General features: G+C 36.1%; 1 protein-coding gene across 5 annotated transcripts in view; it reads left to right on the plus strand.

Moving 5' to 3' along the window:
- The window catches only part of ZCCHC2 (zinc finger CCHC-type containing 2), a 42,971-nt gene that overhangs the window by 12,455 nt on the left and 10,225 nt on the right, over nucleotides 1–20,291 (plus strand). For all 5 annotated transcript variants that reach the window (XM_039386535.1, XM_027727913.2, XM_027727914.2 and 2 more), the window contains exons 2-8: nucleotides 1,967–2,078; nucleotides 5,354–5,430; nucleotides 7,678–7,749; nucleotides 10,966–11,078; nucleotides 13,082–13,176; nucleotides 15,744–15,827; nucleotides 17,705–17,762. In XM_039386535.1, coding sequence (XP_039242469.1) covers nucleotides 1,967–2,078; nucleotides 5,354–5,430; nucleotides 7,678–7,749; nucleotides 10,966–11,078; nucleotides 13,082–13,176; nucleotides 15,744–15,827; nucleotides 17,705–17,762 — 611 coding nt within the window. The remainder of the gene's footprint in view (nucleotides 1–1,966; nucleotides 2,079–5,353; nucleotides 5,431–7,677; nucleotides 7,750–10,965; nucleotides 11,079–13,081; nucleotides 13,177–15,743; nucleotides 15,828–17,704; nucleotides 17,763–20,291) is intronic.

Below are 20,291 nucleotides of genomic sequence, written 5' to 3' on the forward strand. Positions count from 1 at the left end.
TGTGCTATATGAGAAGCAGTTTTGTAGTATTAGGTGTAGGAGCAGCATTTAATGCTTCTTTGACATGAGCTGAACAGAATACTTCTTTGAAGTAAATCTTATTTCTACATCTCTCCTAAAAACTGCTCATGATTTCATTGACTTCTTAGCTAGCAATTATTTTTTTTAGAACAGACTGTAGCTTATTTTTTTGTTAATCAAAACAAATAGTCTGACTTTAATTGCAAAAGAAGATCTGACTGTAAATTTGATTGGTTTTAGATCTATTTGTGAATTTTTTATAAGGTGATTAGGTGGGATGAATGAAGTAGTGCTTTCAGCCCTTATGCTGATCATTTCAGAGGTGGAAAAAGACTTCCTAGTAAAGTAAAACAAATAGAACAGTTTGAGAGTCTCTGTCAGAGTTATTCCAGATGTCTGTCATCCTCTGTATGCAGTATGGACAAAAAATATTAAAGTGCTTTTGGCACAGCATGTTGCTGTAGTTTAAGACCTTATCTCTACCAGAGAATTGACATTGATCTTCACTAGAAATCTTGGTTCAGTTGTTTGATTTCCTGACAGAAATACTTTAACTCTCACACCAAAATATGTGCTAAACTTGTTCGTTTGGACATAGCCAGTTACTAGTTCTGCTTTTTATGGACAGTCTTAAATGAATCAGAGTTTTAGCAGGGTAGCTTTAGTGCTCAAATGCCAACAGTTCTGTGAATAATGCATGACCAGGAGTTAGCACTTAAAAAGTGCAGGTACTTTGGTTCGGTTATGTCCACTGTTGTTATAAAATGTCTTCCAAAACTGTATCAGTGTGATTTTTGAGGAGATCTGAAAGTGACTCTCCAGAGCATGCTTGTGTGTTGGTTTGTTTGGTTTTTGGTTTTTTTTTTTAGTGAAATAAACTTGGAAATTTGCTAAAGCTGTTAAAATGCGATCTCATTTACATACAGCTATTTTCATTTCTTATTCTGTATCTGACATTGCACACATAATTTATTAGATGTTTGTTGAGATTGTTTACTGAGTGACTGGGGACTGGTGTGAATTTTATCTTGAAGAAACAAAGCATGCTTTATATTTTAAATCTGATGGCTTTGAAACCTGAAATTACTGACACTCAATGTAGAGCACAAGCCATACACTGGTTTAGATGAAACAGCTAAAACATCATTTACTTCCTCAGACCATCTGCAGTGCAGTCTAAAGACACTTGCTAACTGTGCCTGCTATTGATGTCACTGATCAAAGTTAGATTACCAGCATGCCCAGGGCAGGTTTGATGCCTGTACACTCCTGGGTCTGCATAGGTTGGATGTATTGTTAGGTGTTGCCACAGTTTGTACCCATGCTACAAATGATGTACCAGCCTAAAGCTGGTTTCATCTTACTAAACCAGCTTTACATCTGTCACGTCTGAAGAAGTTTGTTAAAGAATTGGCAAACGGGGGGGGATTCAGATGTCTTTTGCCCTCTCTGTGCTTCCTCATTCTGGTCATTCTGTTGTGACAGTCTTTAACAAATGAGGTAACTAGTCTTGGCTGATGGTTTGTCTCATCCCATTGCACAAGTCTTTGAGGAGAAGAAAACCACATATACTCTGGCACTTAATTTTAGAATCTTTTACCTCCTGTATTTAAAGAGTACTGTCTGGAGATTTATATTTTTCCTCTACCCATCTTTTATGAAGGTCTTCCAGTGGAGCGGTGTTCTTGATCCTGAATGAGAGAGAGAGAGAAAGAAAAAGAAAGAAAGAAAGTGAAAAAGAAAGAGAGAAAGAAAAAACTGAAGTGGCTAATGATGATCTTTTTGCCACTGTCAGGATTTTTCTCCTGTAGAATACCAAGTAAAGTGTGGTTTGTTGGGGTTTTTGTGTTTGTTTCTTTTTTTTTTTTAATGTTTGCTGTTTAGAGTCAGGCTTAATAATAGACATTCTATTAAGACTCTTCCTTTTATTTCCTTCTCTATTTAGAATGACTTTTCTCACAGTGACTGCATGTCGAGTAATGAGACCAGTTTGCTAGAACGAACCACAGCACCTCATGATGGACTACCGATGGCTTCCCATAGACCTCAGCGGGAAGGTACGTTGTCTGCAGTTCATTTTGAGGAACACTGTAAGGGGGCTTTTTGAACACTGAAATTTGCCTGGAGTTGTAGAAATCTTGTATCTGTCTTCCCGTTCATCCAAAGGAGAAGCAATCTGCAAAGCTTTTAAATATAATAGCTTCTCTGCTGCGTACCTGGTCTTTTCTTTATTATAACAAGTTGTCATTCATGTTCACTGCTAACTAATAGTGAATGGAAGCATGAAAATTGATTGCAAATTGGCTTTCCACTGAAAAAAGGGATGATATTTGGAAGAAAACAAGAACATTTAATGTAATTTTATTAACAGTGTTAATACGAGTATTTAGATTTTTTTAAGCAAAACAATGGATGGATTTTGCTGCTTGATTCAGTTATATTTGGTTAATCAAAAAAAAAAGAAAAATCACGTATTAGCAGGTTTTATAGAAGTGGCAGTTTGGAGAAGTGAGAGGCTTTCATAGAAGTCAGTCTTCTGGCTCTGCTGGGGGGAATGAGAACAAGGCTTCTGAGCATAAACAACTCTAATATGCAATTGCAAGCACAATTTCTTCTCTTTGAAGAAATAAGTATTATTGAAAACAGGTTTATTCTTACCCTTTATTCTCCAACAGGATTGGCCAATCACTTGTCTACTCAAAATTAGTCAACAGATAGTCTGCAGATAGTAAAGAACTGACAATATGGGAAAACAATTGCTATTTATTTTGTCCTCATAAACATCTCTCTACTGTGGAGATTTAATTGCACTTTGAAGACTGGCAATTTGAGAGTTTTTGATTCCTTGATGAAAAAGAAACAGAGAAAGATTATGGCAGATTACAGACAACAAACCTGTTTCAAATCCTTTTACGGAGTTTCAAGTGTTCATATTCATGAATTAGAAACACAGAGGGAGAATCTCTTTAGTAACACTCTTGAATTAAGTAACAGAAGCACAGAAAAGTTGAATCATTTAATCTAGCAAAAAGCTTAAGTATTTCTCTGCATTTGTATTATCATAGTGAGAAACCACAGTGGAGGATCAGAATAATTTTGTGATATTTGCTACCCGGTTATGTGATAGAGAGTCCCTGCTACAGAAATCTCCTAACTGGGTTTGAAATACCACTGATAGTAAAACTTATTGTCAGCTGTGATGAATATGAATTTTAAAAATCTGACTTAGACTTAAAATGGAAGCAGTGTCATGTATACACACTTGACTTAATCATCCTGAATGCATGTGTTGTATCCAGAATGGATGTGGAGATGTAACATGCCTCATTGGCTTGTGTGTTCAAACATTTCTTCTTGGTCTAGCCATTTAGAATATTTAAAATGTGATTGTGGAAGCAGAATTTTAAAGCAGTCTGTTGACACTGTGGAACTGAAGCTGTGCAGGAACAACAGTGTAATTACCTGTTGTATCACATATTACAATGAAGTGTGCAAGAACAACATAAAGAAGTTAAGGCAGTTGAAGATACTGCATTGTGATATAATTTTTTTATACCTGAGCACAAATTTTTAGCCCTGAGAACATTCAATAGTTTAAAATAAGCACAGTCTCATTAGAGAAATAAAGCTTGTCTGGGAATGTTAATAGTCTTGGATTCCTAATTATGTATGCTAAATATATGCATGTAGTGAAATGCAATTTAAACCACTATTCTCAATTCCAGTCATGGGAATCAAGTTTTTAATTAACTTATGCATATGAACTGTGGTATTAATTTTAACATTAGCCATTAAGAAATTTTACTGCACCAAAACTCACATTACATGGTGGTCCTTCTTCTAACAGCACTTTAATCTATACCAGACAGGTAAAAATTAAGGTCACTAAACATTTGTCTTTTCATAGAACATTGATGTATGTTACTGTCTGGCATCTTTAGCTCATATCAGATTTCTTTGCTTTGTAATAATTAATCTTCATTAACTGCTAAAAATGAAATGATTGTCTAGTTCCTTAACTCCCAGATAGAGGATTACCAGTGTATACCAGCACACTCAGTATTTGTCTCTCTGCTGACAGAATTGGAAGCTGCAGCACTATCACTAGGCTTATATGCTGGCTTATTGTTCCTTTAAGGAAATTGCCAATACTTAGTTCTCTTAGAAATGGCATGTTTGATGGGGATGAGACTTTAATTCTAACTTCAACAAAATTCACTAAGAAATGTTGACCTTATGTTACATGGTAGTATCCAAGAAGAAGCTTTGTAACGTATGCTTACAGGAGGTTTTTGGGTTTTTTTTAGATATTGTTGTTATGAGTAGTTCCCAAAAAACTGCTTTAAAATAGTAGATAAAACCTGAAAGGAAAACATTAGCTATTAACACAACCCACTTCCCTCCAAAAAATCTTGAAAGCTTTGAAAGGAAGCACTGATGGTGTAGCACAGGTGAGCTGTTTTTAAATAAAATTTTTTTACATGTAAAGATGTGTTCAGGCTTGTACTGGAATAAAATTCTATTGAATTCTTTGGCCAGCATAGCACCAAAAGTGGAAAGCTCACCTCAGCCACATAAGGGTTTTTATATGGAGTATTACCCAAACAATGTTGTGTGCCTGCAAGAAAATCTCCAGGACCTGAAAGCCGTATGGTGCTGCTGCTTGCCAAGTCATAGCCAGAACTTGCCTATTTCTGAGTAGGCTATGGGGAAAGAATGTTAAAGCAGCAAATACTCAGAGTACCTTTCTTCCATTTCAGTTGAGTTTAATGACACTCTTTACAGTATGATTGTAGTAGCCTTATGCTTCTTCTCTTTGTTTTCTGTTTGCCAACACTCTATTTCTGTCTTCTTCAGGCCTTCCCCAACTCTTTCCTTTCACCTAAGTGCCCTTCAGAAATGCAGTTATTTGGCCTTAGTTTGTCCTCATTATTACTCGATGTTTCAGAAAGGGGGGTGTAGAAGATGCTGTCTCTCGCTTTTCTCGGCGGTTGTTACTTCTTGAATAAAGATGCAATTTGGCTTTATTGTCTTTTCACTTATAGTGGTTACGTTGTTGTAGTTATGTGACTTTTGGTCTAAATAAACTCTTGGATAATGCAGAGAATCCCATGATCTTCACTGAATAGGTTTTGGTTAGGCCAGGGAAATACTTGTGAGAACAAGGTTCTACCTGCCCCACGGCAGTTTGTTACCATAAAACAACTCCTGAAGAAGAGTAGGGCTGCCTGAGTCAGGAAATAGCTTACAGGCGTGTTCAGAGTGCCTGGGGAAGTAGGGAACATTTTCAGACTCTTGTTTTGGAGTGCACAATAAGGTGTTTTTCTTTCAGCTGTACACATTGAGAAGATAACCCTGAAAGGAGTACCAAGAAAAAGGGCTGACAAACATTTGGAGTACACATTCAAAGTAAGCAAATAACCTTGAATATTAAAGTAATTGTCTTCGTGATATATATGTGCCATAAATACATACAGTTTCTTTCAAATACCAGCTGAGAAGGCAATTTTGAGATTCTTTGAATTATCCTATAATTCTTTTGATTTCTGTGTGCAAATCAGGTGTTTTATGTAATTGTGGGCATAAGGTGGGAAGGTATAAAACACCAGCCGTAGCTGGGCATGGGATACCATTCCAGGAAACTTGGCTTCAGTGTGAAATTTCTAACACTAGTCAGTGTAAGATTTCTGACACTAGTCAGTTGTTTGCTCAAGTGGCATAGGAGCACAGTTCTTGTGTCTGCAGCTATATATATTGCTTGGAGTCATATGGTCATCATTGATCTCATTTCTGGATGTTTAGCGTATGAGGATGGCTCTTGTGCTTTTTGAGAAAACTGGGAATCGGTTCATTTATTTGTTTGTTTAGGTAAAAGCAAACAAGCTGGAAAGTGGCCACAAACTTGGAAGGTTTACCTCGTGTTGTCTTCATGTATTGTAATAGCTAAGGGCAGCATGTGAAACAATTAGTGGGTGAATTTTAAAACTGAAATGCTGCTGCTTAATACTACATAAGAGAAACTTTCGGTATTGAGGTCTGGTATTAAAGACTGTAGGTGTTAAATAATAGCTGCTAAGGCTGTTGGTGGTGATGTTCTAATTGAATCAAAGCAGTAATTTTCTTAATAAGGGCTGATTAACATTATGAGTCATTTTGCCAGTAGATGCGAGTCTGGTAGTATACCAGATTTGAAGATAAAACTAAATGTTCCCCTTTTTCATCCAAAAAAGAATGGTTTACATCAAACATTGTAACTGGCCATTTGACAAGGGTTACTGGAGATCTTTAAAGAGGCAAACTTAAAAAGAAAAAAGCCATTTTGAGCTGACAGTTGATGTGTTGATCCCAGAGTTTGGTATTGTATTCTCTAAATGGATGCACGCTTCTTTTGTTGAGGACAGTAATATGTGGAATGTAGCCTTCAAAGTCTTTAAGGTTAACCTACCCAAATATTTCAGCCTTGTCAGAGATCTTTTTTCCAGATAGTCTGTAAAGTGACTACTAGGAAAAATAAAATAGTAAATAGGACAAGTTTGTACAGAAATCCTATATGGATTATCAGTATTCACTATGTTGAAAATTCAGCATGTAGACGGATTTGACAATGGTTTTGAATTTCTTTGTTAAAGGGGGAATGTGGAGATTTTCTGGGAAGTATTTCAGTAATCTTGAAACTCCTCAGTTCTTTAAGGAAAGAGTTTTCTCTCCTCATCTGTACAGGTATATACTATGCTCCTCACTACAGACCATTTTGTGCTTATCCAGGCACTGCTTTTTTAAGGTTATAACAACAATTGCAGGGCACTGAGGGTAGCTGGCATTTCTGGGGACTAAGTTGAAGGCAGTTAGTGGTTGACATTATTCTGTCCACTTTTGGGAGTAAATGAATGTTTATAATTTTCATTATAAACTCTCATTACACAGAATCTTCCCATCTAACTAATCAGAATCTTTAGCCCAGACGTGGGCTTAAAGCTGGGCAGCACTCATCTAACCAAGCTTACTTATTTTTGTCAAAATATGCATGTGAAGGTGCTGTTTTACTACTTACATGTTGTGTCAGAACAATAAGCTACTGAAATTTTATGTCTGATTCTTGAGTAACTTCTTTAGTAGCTTGCACTACATTTTAGGACTTGTAGTCTACAACTTGTATATGACTGTGTAAGATTCAAGTCTGAGGCAGATAAAATTATTTTATAAGTAATATAAACAGATTTTTTTTGTTGTTTCGTTTTGACTCCTGATAATGGTAGTGAGAACTCAATCCAAGATATCTGACCTACAGTCCTTTTCTCTGGTAGCTGTTTTTTGTGGTTAGTAATGTCTGTTTGATACAGGTTCTGTAATTACAGAGCCTTTTGCCTGGCTTCTTTCTGAGTCAGTAATCTTCAGGGACTTTATTGCATTTCCCTGGATTTTTTCATGCTCCCTTTAGCCACAAATAACATGAAAGTGAGCCTAAAATGTACACTCAAAATAAGTATGTGTCTCTGAAAAAGTACACCATTATCCCTGTTTTGCCTGGTATTTGCCTAATTGCAAGTGTTATCTCTTATCCTGAGATTGTCAGAATTATGGAAATGTTCAGATCAGCTAATTGGTATGATATTTGGAAAAAGAAACTTTTCTCATTCTCTTTTCCTTCCTTATTAGGTAACCTGGTCTGATCTTTCGGTAACATGTGTAACAAAAACACACCAGGAGCTTCAGGAATTCCTGCTAAAAGTATGTACTGAAATATAAAAGTAGTGTTTACGCATGAAGTTTGTAACTTCAGAAGTGGCCTAGGAGAGCTGTGATTTCTGGGATGTAATTAGAGAAGCAAAAGCACGCTAGCAGATTTTTGTACTTGACAATTGTATTAACCATTTAAATCATGTATATTGTGATGGCGCATCTTGAGAGAAGAAGCAACTCTGCAGAAGATTTGGGTAGTTTCCCACGAGGATACTGTCTCATCTGAAATGGCTCTTACAGTTTTAATTGAACTACCATAAAGCTACCAGATGAGTTTTTAATACTCCCCACAGAGTTCATGTATCGGTACATACTTGTCTGCTTATTCCTGTGTCCATTAAAATGACCTTTAAGAGCATCATTTGTTATTTTTAATTAGTGAGGCAGAGCCATAAGCATAACAGATTGTAATTTAACTGTTGTATTCTTCAGTAGAACAAAGACAGGCCTATTCACCATCACAAGGAGTTAAATTCAAGGAAAATCTATCAACTATATATGCCTGTGTATGCTTTAAAAAACCTAAAAGTTCTCTCCATTGTTTTCTCCCCTGCCCCAAGCAGGGAATGCGTTTGTGTGCACAGGCCATGTGCAGACCCCATCTGCGTAATGACCTCCGACTGTATGTTTCATTGCCAGTGTTTAATACTTTGGGTCCCACCTATTTTGGGAAATTCTATATGTAAACTCTTCTGGGCACTAATGAAAGCTCTGCTTTGGATATATTTTGGTGGCATCTGGTGTTCTTAACTGCAGTGTTAATTGCAAGTGGAAAGCCAGTGACTGCACAAAGGTCATTGTCTTGTTCACTGTTTAAATTATCAACATTATGTTCAGGCTTCGTAGAAATGAAGCAGTGAGTATTCACAAATGCTTTAATCCGGTTGGAATATCTAGTTCCAAGAGTTCCCAGAGCTTGATTTGTGAGGATTTGAATTAGGGATGGCATGTGTTGTTGCAGATGGGTTATCCTGCAACATAGGGTACATGCATCTGCTCCTGAAGAGAACCCTGAAAGCAGGACTGTCATACAGGATCCTGTGCAGCTCTGGGATGAGCATTCAGCTGCATGCCTCATGTTCTCCTACCTGTGTAATACAAACACCAGTGTCTGAAATGGACCTCCTAAACCTACTTGCTGCCAGGAGGAGGAGCCAGAAAAACAGATAAGATCCAGAATGTTGCAGAGCTGTCCTGTTTGACAGGTGTAGAGTGTTCTCTGTGCAGAGTCTAAATATATAGGAGATGGCAGAACAAGAGGAAGACAGCCACAAGTGCTATGAGCTCGCCAAGGTGTTCTGTGTAGAAAGTGCAGAGCTGAAAAATATATTTGGTTTGATAGCCATAAATATAGAAGAAAGAGAGAATTGTTAAGTAAAGCAGGATAAAACTAACACCTTGCTTTAAAAAACATGAAGTACAAATGCTGTCCACTTCATATGCACTTGCATTTTGCCTTTTTGTTATTCTTGCTTCCAGTCTGCATGGCATTGTTAAGTAGTATGCTCATTTCCTAGGGACAGAAATGAATGGTTAAAATACTTGATGGCAAATTCCAAAGTTGCTTGTGATAGAAGTAAGATAATTGTAAAAATTGTTTCAGAATAGAAGCATTGGTGGGAATAGTAAGGTAGTAGATGGGATAACTTGGATGCTTTATATTTTAAGAGCACCTTCTCTTAGGTGATAATCATGAAAAGTTCTTTGCATGTAGGAAGTTACCCACATATGTGGAGGATTAATAAGCTTGTAAGTAACCAGGCTATCTCATTAGCTGAAGTTAAGCACCTAATCTTGGGTTTGTGTAACTGAATCTTTAACTACAGAAGGAATTGCATTCCTCTTAATGAAAGTTTTAAAGAAAAAGAGTTGACAAGTTTCCAGAGACAACTTTACATGCAAAACACTAGGACAGGAGGTTTGCTCATTCCCATGCTTCTGCAGGAACTTTTTGGTACTTTTTAGTTAATACTGACTAATCCTTTGGTCAGAGTTCCACAGTGGTGCATATTAAAGCCAGAGGGTCTGTTAAGAACAGCTGCTTTCAGCCCATCTTTCTGGTTTTATATCTAAGATATTTCAGGTACTATAGCACTGTACTAATCTAATACTAACAGCACTTGTCTGTCTCCATTCCACAGGTCCCTTTTATTTATGTTACCAAGCAATTATCTACATCAGACACAGCATTCAGTGCAAGGATTAGTTAGTGCTGTGCTGTTGTACCACTAGCAGGATGTAATATCCAGCTGGCACTCTGGATCAGGTGTATTCCAAATATACAAGAGGAAGGTGCTGCTCTAGTGTAAATTACTTTGTGCTGGTGGTGATAACTGGTGGCAGGTGTTAACCACATTAGCAATAGCTTTGAACCTTAGTAAAAAAGCATTTTTGCTATGGCAGTTTATTTTTAATTGCCCCCAAAATTAAAATACTTTCTTTTCAAAAAATGTAGATGAATAACTTTGATCAGCTTTGATGTACTTAAGTACATTATTTTGGAAGTTGTAAATGTGAAAAAAATTTGTTCTGGGGAATATTTTTCTTTTAAAATAGACTTGCTCTTTAGTAGCAAGAATTTTGCCTGCCGAACTAGAACAACAGAAGACCTCACTTTGTAGTACTGGTATTGGAAACAGTTATAACGAATTTTGATAAGAAGTTTCACTGTTAATAGCAGCTGGACAGGGACTTGCTTTTGATTAATCTCTGTATTGCCTGGAGATAAGCAACTATAGACTGGAATCTAGTGTATTATATATCTGAAACAGTCTCCTTTCTTCTCCTGTTCCTTTAAAATAGTTTTATATAGATAAGCGATGATAGTGAGTACAGAGCATTCAGTCCTCCTTGGTTATTTTTTTCATGTTATTTTCAGACCTAATTTCTGTGTGTGAAGTATTTAAAGAAATTAATCAAAAAAGGCTGTAAACTATTCTGGAAAAGAACATAGTATTGGTAATTTTCTGATTGTAATTCTTTCAAATAGAGCTTTAAACAGTTTTACGCCTGGATTTGCCATGAGGATTTACAGCAAAATGTTTCTCCTGCAAAACTAAATGATGTTGATTTGTCGTACCTTTGGTCTGTAAATTATGTTACTCAAACTGGAACAACAGAGTTTCTTGTTGATACCAAAAGGTATGTAGACTTATAGTGAACAAAATGTCAACTACTCGTTTTTCATATTAACCTTTTTCTCAGCTCCCAAAGGAACTGTCTTCTGAAGCATTTGACAAGACTATTTTAAGAGCACTAAATCAGGGTTTTCAGAAGAGGGAAGAACGAAGGCATGCTGATCTTGAGCCCATAATCAGGTAAATGTTTTAGCAAATAGCCTGGAATGCATCACCTGGGGTGTGATTGAAGTCAAATTACATGACTGCTACGGACAGTGGAAATTCTGCTGCCTGAAAACAATTTACAAAGAAAATGGGAACGCGGTGATGAAATAGATACTCTTGACTCTTTTACTCTTTTCTTGAAATTGAGGCTTTAATTAAACTTAGTTGACTTCCTTCTTAGGAGTAATTTTACACTTACGAAAATATTTGTCCTGAGCAGCATTATATAGCAATGATTGGCACTTCTGCAAGGATATTACCTCCATCATACAAGTGTACATTTAGAAATACTAGAAACAGTAACTTGAGTGCATATGTTTTACTTTTATGACAGGATAGAGAATTTAAAAGGAATAAGCAGTAATATATGATAATATAATAAACAGTAATATATGATACTATAATAAACAGTAATATATGATAATGTAATAAACAGTAATAAATGTGTATAAGAACCATGTATATTAGAAGTGGCTCACACATTTATAAGAAAATAGCCCATACCACATAATCTACTATTTAGTGATGAGAGAGCTTGCTGGGACGTGGGACCTGTTGGTCAAATCCTGTAACTCAGAACAGCAATGTGAATTTGGGGGTACCTACCTGTTCTGTTTGTTTGCTACAGATATCTTGTTATGTTGGTCCTTTTCTGTCAGAATTGTTCAACCTTGTTGGAAACAAATTATTCATCATGTTAGCCACTGTCTCTTGAGTTGGGGTACTTGAAGAATCAGGCACTGCTTTTCAAACTCCTACTCATAATGTTCTGTGGGTCCAAGCATTTTGTCCTAATATTTTAGTTAAAGAATATATGGAGCCACTCTGTGCCTCAACCTCCCCCTTCCCAATTTTTTTATTTTTTTAAATTTTTATCTGTAGTATTTGTCTGCCTTTATTGGTTTGATTGTCAATCCAAAACTAAATCTGTGTGAACAGTTTTGGCTAATAAACATAGTGGGTTTAAATCAATAAACCTGTTAAATAGAGGTTGACTGAAGGGAATGTATTGTAATACAGAAAGGTTGCGAAGCCTCACTGCACAGTAATTATGAACCCAAGAGACTCATCTTGAAGATAACCTTTGAACACACCCAACTGTATTATAGTAAGCAACTATAATTACAATTTGCAAGTTATGTTGTGAGTATACAGGAATGCTACATGAATAATCTCAAGAGAATAGCATTATTATATACAAATTCCATTTTCTTTCAGTGTCCGTTTTAGCATAAATATATACATATTTGGAGGTTTAAATATGTGCCCAGTAGCCAAAAATTGCTCTCCCCTGCCCCTCCTCCAAAGAAATAGAACTGAGTAGTGCTTCCTGGCAAGTAATAACTGAAATCTTGGTGTGTGGGAAGTGCAAACCATTCATTCTTGGCCTGTTGTCTTATCTGAAGCTAATAGAATGTGTCACTGACCTCTTGGGAACAGACTCAGGCCAGTCCAGAGCAATATTGAGAATCCTACCCTTTGCTCTCGAAAATAATTATGAAATTAAATTATTGACATTATAGGTAAATTCAACTTTGTATTTAACCATATAAATGTGTTTAAAGAAAGAGGTGCATTGTTTTGGGAAATTAAATGTGTTCTAGTTTAAAAAAAAAAAAAAGTTAAAAATATAAGGTCCAGTGCTTTTGGACTTAGTCCAAACTCCTCTTTCATAAAATGTTATGAGTGGCTATAATGTTTGAATTGGGATGGCTCAAAGCACCTACCTTTTTAAATTAAAAAAAAAAAAACATCATACCAATTTCTTGTAGTGGCTGTGCTCCAGCCTTACACTAGCACTGAACAGCAAAGCTCAGAAGTAGCATTTAACATTGTTGATTCTGAACATACAATTTGAAATGTTTGGACTTCTTAAGAACTACCTATTTTGCTTTTAAATGGTACTGTAGTTATTTTTTATGTTCTTCTGATGATTCTATTATTTACAGTTTAACAAACTCTCACTTAAATTTCAGGCAGCTATTTTCAAATACATCGCAAGCTTTTCTGCAGAATCAGAGAGTATACAACTTCTTCCAATCAATTTCATCAGAATCTTTGCACACTCACAGTAAGAAAAATCCTAATACTGTTTTATATAACAAAAAGTCTTTAAAAAAGTATTCTTGCTGTCATGCCTAATTAGAGTTTTATAATCCTGTATTCACGATGCATTATATTCCACTGGTTGCATTTGAACTCCTGGCCAATGAATAGTTGCTTGAGCAGATACTCAGACTTTTGACCATTGGAACATACTATGTATCATCAGCTTCTGTTCTTTTCTTTCTTTCTTTTCCTCTGTACTATTGTGCTATTAAAATAGATAGTTATGAGTTGAGTATGTTCAACAGTTTGGCACTTCTTTTACCATATCTTAAACAAAAAGCTTTAACTGACCCAAGCTTTTGTTTTCTTTTGTAGATTAAGCATCTGTCTTGATATTTAAACTAAGATTTTTGGGGGGTACATAACATAGTGCATAAGTGATGGGATGGCCCTAATTTTAGAATATACAGAATTGTGTTCTGAGCATTTGCATTGCAGAGATTTCTTTGGTGAACCTCTTACCTACTTATGTATTACAAATTGTGCAACCAAAGCTTGGCTTCTCTCTGTGGATGCCTTAGGATGTGATCTTTGTTTCTGTTGAGTCTTTTCTTCTTTCAGTGTGTGTAATGCACCATGATAGTTAAGGCATTGACTATGAGGCTGCTGACTCAGAAGTTGTAGAAGATCTTAGTGAGGAACTGAATAAGTTGGAGATTTCAAACAGACTACTGAAATGTGTTTGGAAAAAAATAGGGAAATGACAGCTGACTTTAATTTGAAATGATGTGTGCGATCTGTGGCAAATGTATTTCTCTCCATGATGAGATAGAGGCATTGTGATTAGGGTGGAAGCTGTAGGGGTTTTTGTGACTTTTGGGCTAGTGCAGGGCAGAAATGATCTGCAAGGTAGGTAGATCGGAAAGGTAAAATAGGTAAATGGCAATTCTGTAGGAAGTCTTACAGGTTGTAAAGGGATCATGAATATGAGATAATTTTTATAATAATAAATAATAGTATATATGAAAGTGCATGAGGATTTGTCAGACTGGAACATATGACAGATAAGATGAGGAACTTTATTGTTTCACAGAGAGGAGGAAAGACTCACATGGAAGATGATTTAAATTTTCAAATACCAGAGTCATAATGTTAAAGAGCATGATCTTTTCTCTTTGAAAAGAAAGCACTAGGCTTAACTTTTTATGAGGACCAGGGGCAGGCAAGAACCTGGTAATTACAGACAATTGCAAAGCAGTGAGGCAGGTCTGAGGTGAAGAGAGAAAAAAAAGTCAGTAGGTCAGGGTTAAGAACAGGATCAGCAAGGTACGTGGCCCGGCACAGGTGTGCCTGCAGTGCACCCCAGCCAAGAGCTTGAGCTCAAATGCAACTCCCAACGCAAAGGGCCCTGACATTGAGTTAGATATTAAGAAAACATTTGTCGAAGAGAATTAGTGGCGTAAATTTAAGCATGAATGACTCATCAGGGGTAGCTCGCACTCCCGTTTCCTGTGGTTCAGGCTAATAGAAACTGTACTAAGACAAAAGTACTCATCCCACCTGTTGCCAAAATCACTTCAATTAAGTGGCTCATGAGGGGTTTTTTTATTGTCGGCCTCTGTGTTTTTCTGGGTTTATTGTTTGGGTTTCCTGGAATCATGCTAGGCAGGTCTTTATACCTTAAATAATAGTTGGGATCTCACACTGAATATGTTCAGTAAGTTTAACTATGCCACTGTGGTTCCATTAAGGAGGAAATCAATTAGCTGACTCCTTGTTCATAGCATGAGTTGTTTAGACACTTATTCAGGTTGGAGTAAACTTTTGATTCCAACAGACTTTATTAAAACATAATCTCTGGGGATTTAGTCTCTTCAATGCAGACAATATCCAGAAGGATCTTCCCATCAATGTTTCAAGCTCCTAAGCAACAGCTTTCAGATGCTTTTACCTGCAGTAACTTGGACCACTTTGAGAGGGAAAGAGTAGACTCATAGAATTGGATTCATTATTAAACTAAGTCCTTTTTCAGAGCATGGCAGTGGTAATTCTCCAGCAAAACTATTAATATTGTTCTTTTTTTTTTTTTCATCCCATCTGGCATGAAAAGGCAAAAATTGTGTGTGAAGACTGTGTTAAGGGCACTAGAAGACTTTAGCCCAGACTGTGTGTCTTTTGGCAGGTGAATGATTTGAGGATGGAGGAGTGTAATTTGTTGCAGAAGAATGCTAGTAACTATCATTGGTCTCCTCCCATTTTCTGTTGTAAAACAAAAAAATTATGAAGCAAAATCTGAAGTGCAGCATAATAGGAATATGTCTAATATTATCACAATCAAGATGTTTTGAAATTGCACCATAGCTTTAAAATTATTTTGAATACTATTTTCTTCAAAATAAAAGTAGCTCTAAAGAGCCTTTACTCTTGGAGATGGCCTGCTTTGAAGCAGGCGATGTTCAAATTGTTGCCACACACAAACCAGTAAGTTCAGTCTTCCATTTCCCTGATTTCCAGTTTAGTGCAAGCATTCAGGAACTGTCCAGTTGTTCAAGATCTATAAAGTTACTACATGAACTTTATTCTCTGCAGGTAACTTACAACCCTCTTTGAAGACGGTTAAGACACCAGAACACTTCAAGGAGGACAGTTCAGAAGCTTCAAGTCAGGAGGAAGGTAGTTGTGTACTCAAAGGTGGTTCTTTGAGATATTTTACCACACTCAGTTCTGGAAATCATACACTTGATGGATTTCTTCATTGATACAAAATGAGAGATTTGAATGAAATCTGCTATGCAAATGAAGAATTTTTGTGTACTTCCAGCAGTTTCCTTAAGAGGTCCTCTGTAATTCAAGGAGTGGCAGTGTTCATGGATAGCTTGAAGGCAGAAGTTCACAACTGTATTGAACAAGCAGGAAGATATATGTTACAATTTACTTAAGCCAAGATTATTTGTAGCTTTTCACGTTTTTACCTATTTATTTTTCAGTTACCAGGGTTCAGAGTCGAGTGCAGCATTTCAAGAGTTGCAGACTGTTTTGCTTTAAATGTGCCAAATTTATTTAGCTTCTAGTTTTACACAGAAAGAATGTTCAGGTTTTCCTCTTCTTATTCTTAACCTATGCTGCTTTTATATACTGTGGACTGTTAATAAGTTTGTAGTGAGTATTGATTACAGTCTGAAAGCTGGTGCTTTTCCAGTACCTAAAAAACAGTTCATATATGGAAGCAGCAGTCTAGTGGCTGGTCAGTGATTTCATTCTGAAAGCAACAGCAAGCCAGCTTTATATTGTTTTTGGTAGCAAAAAAGTAAAAGCTCCTGGTAGGTGGAAAGATGAGAAATGAGACAGATAGGTGAACAAAGACCACGGAACACTCACGCTAGCTTTCACAGAATGACGGCGCTCTTATCCTGTTACACGTTAATAGCTAATAAGTTTGCAGTTCATCTTATGTGCAGTCAGTAATCCACATATGCAGTTTGAACAGCTTTTTCTTACGAAAAAATTATTGCCATATCCTTCCTCAGAGTTAAGAACACACCAAGTAAATTTAAAATATATTTGGAAATTGCTCAAATGGTTTTTCACATACTTTCATATACATTAATCTCTTCACCTGGTGAAACTACAAATGAATTTCAGAACACCTTTCGTGCCATTTCAGTGAACTGTTACCAGAAGCTTAAAAATTATGATACTTTCTTTCCTTAGATTTTTAAACCATAATTTGGACTTACATGTAGCATTGAGAAGAGTCCAGGCAAAATGATACCAAGAATGCTAAGATCATCACAGCTGGAATTAAGAGAAGTTGTTTTTGTTAAAATCTAACAATTGCCTTAAAGAAAAGGATAAACTGTGTCTCTAAAGCTCTTGATTTTTGTTTCATAAAATCATAGAAGAGTTTGTGTTGGAAATGACCTTAAAGATCATCTAGTTCCAGCCCACCTGCCACAGGCAGGGAACCTTCCACTAGACCATGTTGCTCAGAGCCCCATCCAGTCTGGCCTTGGAGCAGTATCCCTTTTAGTCGGATGTAATTTGTAAAGCTTTACTTGCATAGTGAATTTTGACGTTCAGAATGCAATACTTTTGTTTAAGATTTGTCTTCTTTGTTATTCAGAATGCGTGACGTAGTTTTGAGAATAATTTCAGCAGTTCAGAAAAAATTACAAAATTTTGTGTTTTTACTGACTCATTCCTGTTTTCTTTCTCCGTTCTTTCATGCTGAGTGATAGTCAGTCACACATTTAGTCTTTAGGATTAAATATAGAGGTCCGCAAACATTAACAGTTGTCATAGTTTCTCTCTTTCTGTTTCATTCTTCTGTGAAATGGAAGGTAAGAGTCTTGATTATATCATCTGTATGAACTGATCTGTCCTCTATGCAACACCTGTTAATTTCAGCACTGTAAATTAAGCCTTACACTGTTTAATGGAGCTGTCTTCTGCTATGTGTCTGGTAGTGATGGAAAGATGAATTCACTGGATTGATCTAAAAGAAGAAATGGGAATTGCTATTGAAATTATGCTTTGTTTATTTTTTCCAGATGTAATGCAACACACATCAGTTCACAAGAAACATAATGGAAAAGGTCCTGTTGCCAAGTAGGTACTAAGATGTAATGTGACCATGCTACGTGTCTGAACTTCATTTGTTAGTGCTTTGAGAGTATGTGTCCTTCTAGATTAAAGCTTGTTTATGAGGTTTTTGTTTGTTTAGGGTGAGGTGTTCTGGTCTTATTTTTGTTGTTTGTGACGTTGTTATTAATCTGTATTAGAAAAATAATTCAGATGATCCTATTTCTAAATCTGTAGCTCTAGGTCATTTGGCTATCTCATTTCCCCAAATTTTGTGAATCTTCACTATTTCAATTGTTATTTTGATTTGTGTTTATAAGCTGAGTAGCGTAAATCTGTATGGCATATATTTTCCTATGTGCACACATCCCCGTGATTGTACTGAAAATTTCCAGTTGTGGATTTTAAGCTTAAGTAGCTTCAAAGATGACCTTATAGGAGAAGGTAGTCCATTCTTTCCCTTACTTATTAGCAGATACATGCATACCTTGCTGGTTTATGTCAGTTGTAAGTGGATCTATGAAGTATATAATATGAATTCACCCATTAATGTATTTTGACCAAAAACTTTATATATGTTTGCACATAGTTGTGTAGTGGTTCAGTTAAATTAAGGGGAAAAAATTGGTACAAAATTTATTGAGACTTAAGTTTTGTTTTGTTGATTTATCTGTAAAATGTATTTATCTTGTGGTGAAAATTACCTGGAGTTGCAATAATTAGAATATAAACATAGCACAAAACAGTATTGGTTAAGGTCCACAGATCTTTAACAGACAAAATTCTTGTGAACTCACTAATTGGACAACTTAGTGGTTTGTGTCTGTTTTGTTTTTTAACTGTCCTACTTTTGACTTACATTTCTTCAAGAAGAGAGTGTCATCTTGACAAAATATGTGATTATACTGGTGGTTATACAGCCTACTATGAAGTCGTAAGTGCAGGATCCAAACTTAGTAGCATGTAGTTACTGGTATAGAAATTGTTTTATTCATTGTATAATGAAGTACACTAAAGCTGACTGTAGTTCAGGATCTATCTTTCAGGTAGGAAAGCGAGGGACAGACCTTTTTACAAAGTTGTATGAAAGAAACGCCTTTAGCTTGCTATTATTTTGTTTGTTTAAGGGAAAATGGGTTACTACTTTACTGATAGAGGTCTGTTACTCCTCTCTTGTTCCCGTGTCTGTCTTCTTAAAATCTGTGCCTGCTGCTTATTGGTTCTAAAGAAATGGCACAGAATGAAGCTCTTCTGTTTTCAATATGCATAAAACTGTCTAGAGTCAGGAGCAGTTAATCTCAAATAGCATTGGTACATTGTGCATATGTCTACCTTTGTTTTCATTCAGTATTGCAGCCTTACTCTTGAAAAGTCCAAAAATTTACTGGTAGGAGTGAGATCAGACATACTAAATAAGTATACATAGTATCACAGCTTCCATGAAATGACTGCGTATTTGGCAGTGAAATCACTTACCTCCATGTGGTGGAAAGACAGACATAAGCCCCTGATTGAAAAGATGCAAGCCAGGTCTTTTAGGACCTTCTTGGGTTCTTGCCATTTTCTTAAATTATTTTTTTATATTCTATTGTACATCTTGTAAGTAGTTTGAACACTTATTTACAGAGGTCTTTGGTAAGTAACTACTGGAATTTCAGCATGTCTTGTACTTTCAAATAAGCTGGATTTCTGCCATCATGGGAACTGAGTAACATTTCATATTGCAGTAACCTTGATTAAGCAGCTTGCCAACAGCCTTGAATTAAAAGGCACTTTCAATTACCAACATAAGTATTTTGATAAGAATTTAAAACTGTTAACTCTTTCTCTTTTTTTTTTTATCCTGTCAGTAAGGCATGATTTTATATGAGACATGAAAAGTTTATACATCCATGTGCTCTACTGACTCTGTCAGAACCCTGACTCTTTTTCCAGCAGTTTTTGTTGACCAGTGGTGGCAGACCTAGTTAAATACTGCTTCTGACTGGCTGCTGTAGAGCGAAGCTTCAGTGGAAGGCATTATAAAGTCCAAAGTAAATGCCAAATGCAACTCCCCTTTCCCAGCACTACTCAAAACTACCAGTCCTGAAGGTAAAAATATAAAGCAAGATGCGTATTTTGAAATTCAAACAAACACAGCTACAGTGTGATCTGTAGGTAACTGCACTCTTTTTCTTAAATATCTCATGAATTCTGAATAGGGATTACAAAGTAATTCCAGCTTTGTCATTAATGATAAGGAAGAAAGAAAATGAATTCAAAGTACATTTATATCTGGAAAATTTACCCATGTCCTTGTGAGTAGAAATATCCAAGGAAACTCTTCTCTCAATTACTGTTCTCTACAAATTCTGTTGTTCTGAATTTTGTGTCAAATTATAGTAGACAAATGAAAAAGGAACTCCAGTTATGTTCAGATCTTAGTATAACTTCAGAGCACAAGAATTCTTGTAATTTAAATTGCTTGAAAATTCCAAGGGTTTTCTAATGCAAAAATGTGTATGTTGGTAAGAAAAGCCTGCAAGTTCGTTCGCATCAGCATAACTTGGGTTTGTT

The sequence above is a fragment of the Pipra filicauda genome, unplaced genomic scaffold (genome assembly GCF_003945595.2).
Source record: "Pipra filicauda isolate LSUMZ 115617 unplaced genomic scaffold, ASM394559v2 scaffold48_size3843733_pilon, whole genome shotgun sequence".
In the NCBI taxonomy this organism is placed as follows: Eukaryota; Metazoa; Chordata; class Aves; order Passeriformes; family Pipridae; genus Pipra; species Pipra filicauda.